This window comes from Camelus ferus, chromosome 6 (genome assembly GCF_009834535.1).
Source record: "Camelus ferus isolate YT-003-E chromosome 6, BCGSAC_Cfer_1.0, whole genome shotgun sequence".
Classification (NCBI taxonomy): domain Eukaryota; kingdom Metazoa; phylum Chordata; class Mammalia; order Artiodactyla; family Camelidae; genus Camelus; species Camelus ferus.
In genome coordinates, this window is record NC_045701.1 from 30,002,051 (window position 1) to 30,005,451 (window position 3,401).

A 3,401-nucleotide genomic window follows, 5' to 3' on the forward strand; every position below is an offset into this window, starting at 1 on the left:
CTCCAAGCTGAGCCAGGAAATTCACCGAATGTAAGAGAAAATGACTAATTGTCCATACTACAGCCACTGCTGTGATATACAACAGAGTTCATTTTACTTTATCAATCTGATTAGTCATTATTCCTCTGTAATGGTATAGTAAACATTGTATTTGAACATAGGACATTTATGTTCATTGGATTAAAAGTCATGCACCCTCTGTGAAGCCTATCTGTAAATGAACAGTTAGAACAGATCATCTGCACCATTTTTTCCAATTCTATGATTTTATGACTAATAGGAACCATCTTTCTGGAAGCAATCTCAACTTCCAGGAGTAATAAGGTGGTATAGTCTACGCTCAGACTACCTGAGAAGACAGTTTACCAAGTGAAGGACATTTGGAAGGAAGCTGTTTAATCAAGCTATTTCCAAATAGTGGGTGGACTGCTGAGTTGATTGGCTGATTGGTTGGCTGGTTTCTTGTGTTGGAAAGAAGTGTATGAAAAAGCTGGTCTTCTCTGATTTTCCTCATATAACAATTTATAAATCCCCAAAACATGAGAAACAGTATGTTTCTGGCATAAAATAGTGAATATTTCATTCTAATACCCTAACTATTCCCAGAGAGTAATTTTGGAGGCTTTGGAATGTGGAGTTATGCAGAACTTAACAGAGTCATTAAGCTTTCCATTAAGCTTCCCACCCTTTGATCATCCCATTACTTATCTACACTTTCACCAAAAGCAACAGGAAAGATACCATTGCTGCCAATAAATCTTACAGGGTATGGTAGCAGAAAAGATGAAGAGAGGTGTGAAGTTGTCAGTGTATGTATGATGGAGAGTGCCCTCAACTGTTACTCCCGTTAATCCAACATGGTTCATTTTTTCAGAAAGGAGGAGAAGCAGCACAGATCTCATGACTTTGGTTTCTGGTGTAAATCTGTGAGCCTGTGCTTAGTTCCTGACCTGTAGCAGAGAAAGTGATTTATTTATGCTTTGTAAATAACAGTCTGGGAATCATCCATTGAGCACCTTATTCAGTGAAGGTAGTAAACAGATACCTTTTGAATTCAACATTGATTGGAAAACTGGACAACTTTAGAGTGCGCATGCTCAAACTTCCTTTTTCATGCTTTTTGAAAAACCACCAACAGGGGACTAGTCCAAATCCTGGTTCCTAAGTATCATAAACTTAAAAATAGGGATATTTTAAAATAATATTCTCACTTGTTCTTTAAAGCAAATATTTATGATGTACTGGGTCTTGTGTATATTGTTTAGGTATCACTCAGCTGGTTAGACTGATATTTCAAAAGAAAATCTCTAAAGGGAAATTAGGAACAGCCTGGAGTCTTGAGTGTAGTGATGTCTGTGACAATTAATTCAGTTGATTAGACTATTCTGAAAAGCCAGTGTCCTGAGGTAAGTTTTATCTCCATGTATAAGTCAACTGATTCTGTTCTGTTGCCATTTTTAGCTCAACCTCTCACCAGCTATTCTCAAAATATACGTCACTTTTTTAACAAAATAAGCTGAACAAGAGAAAGTGGATGAGTTTGTGCATAAAGACCCATAATCAACTTTAGAAAAACAGACCAAAATCAGAGAAGGTCCTCTTAAAGATCAAAATTTAAAAGAAAAATTTGTACCACTGGTTGTACTAACTGATACAGATCTTGCTGCACTGGACTTTAGCAAAGTAATCCTGAGACTTAGAACCACAATCAGTTCAAAGTAAGGTGGGATTTATTCCCAACTGGTTTCAAAATATCTCATACATTTTCCTGTAGAGTTTAAGTTCCCTTTCAATAAAATCCATAAGACATGCAGGAAGCAAAGCAACTTGGGTTACAGTCATGTCTTTCTTCTTTGTAGATTTAAGAGCCATGAATAGGTCAGCAACATACATTGTGACGGAGTTTGTTCTCCTGGGATTCCCTGGGTGCTGGGAGATACAGATTTTTCTCTTCTCACTGTTGGTGATGGTTTATGCCTTGACCTTGCTGGGGAATGGAGCCATTATCTGTGCAGTGAGATGGGACCCACAACTACACACTCCCATGTACTTTCTACTGGGAAACTTTGCCTTCCTTGAGATCTGGTATGTTTCCTCCACTGTTCCTAATATGCTAGCCAACATTCTCTCCAAAACCAAGGCCATCTCATTTTCTGGCTGCTTCCTCCAGTTCTATTTCTTCTTTTCCCTGGGCACAGCTGAATGTCTCTTCTTGGCAGTAATGGCTTATGATCGGTACCAGGCCATCTGCCACCCACTGCACTACTCCACCATCATGACTGGGAAGCTCTGTAGAATGCTGGTGTCTCTCTGCTGGCTCATTGGATTCCTTGGCTACCCAATCCCCATTTTTTTCATCTCCCAACTCCCCTTCTGTGGACCCAACATCATTGATCACTTCCTGTGTGATATGGACCCACTGATGGCTCTGTCCTGTGCACCAGCTCCCATTACTGAATCTATTTTCTATACTCAGAGTTCCCTTGTCCTCTTTTTCACTATTATGTACATTCTTCAATCCTATACCCTGTTGCTCAGAGCTGTTTTTCAGGTCCCTTCTGCTGCTGGCCGGAGAAAGGCCTTTTCCACTTGTGGATCTCATTTAGCTGTGGTATCTCTTTTCTATGGGACAGTCATGGTAATGTATGTGAGTCCTACATATGGCATCTCAACTTTGATGCAGAAAATCCTCACACTGATATATTCAGTCATGACTCCTCTTTTTAATCCCCTGATCTATAGTCTTCGTAATAAGGACATGAAACTTGCCCTGAGAAATGTCCTGTTTGGAAGGAGAATTAGTCAAAATTCATGAGCCAAAGGTGTTCCATCCTTCCCTGTTCTAATGAAAAATAAGATGTGTTAAGTCCTTTCAGTTAAGTCCTTTTAGTCCACACTCTGAGTAGTTAGAGGCCATTTTTTTTCCCTGAAATTGCCCAGCTTAAATACCTATGCTGACTACTAAAACCTTAATTCACTGGACTTCAACATGCAGTAACTTTTCTTAAAGGCTTTCCTTGTTGGAATGATAAAATGGGATTGCTATATGAGGGAAACTAGACTTTCCTGAAAGATTTATCATCAGTTCTAGGACAAGTCTAATGTCCTTTACCAAATGGTTACAGTGGCTTTGTAAAAACATTTTTATTTAGGTATAACTGATATACAAAAAGACTGCACATGTTTCATGTATAGATTTAATGTACATAATGGTGCAGTGACTTTTAACAAACCATGAGACCTTTCTATAATCTCTAAGAGACACTTCTTTTTTACACTTAGTCTAACAATCTTATCTAAACACACTTTCTCTCTATTAAAAGAGAGAGAAAAAAAACTCTCAACCAGAAGAAACTCAACAAATTTACTTAGAGATGTAGTTCCTTTGTGGCAAGTTTGAA

General features: G+C 38.5%; 1 protein-coding gene across 1 annotated transcript; it reads left to right on the forward strand.

Moving 5' to 3' along the window:
• The first annotated feature begins 1,840 nt into the window (after window positions 1–1,840).
• LOC102519199 (olfactory receptor 11H4) lies at window positions 1,841–2,815 on the forward strand. The gene has a single exon (XM_006191217.2). It carries the CDS (start codon window positions 1,841–1,843, stop codon window positions 2,813–2,815), a length of 975 nt encoding a protein of 324 aa, XP_006191279.2.
• Window positions 2,816–3,401: the final 586 nt, after the last annotated feature.

Excerpts from the sequence above, each read along its gene's own strand:
- LOC102519199 (XM_006191217.2), top strand. The coding sequence starts at position 1,841 with ATGTCTTTCTTCTTTGTAGATTTAAGAGCCATGAATAGGTCAGCAACA.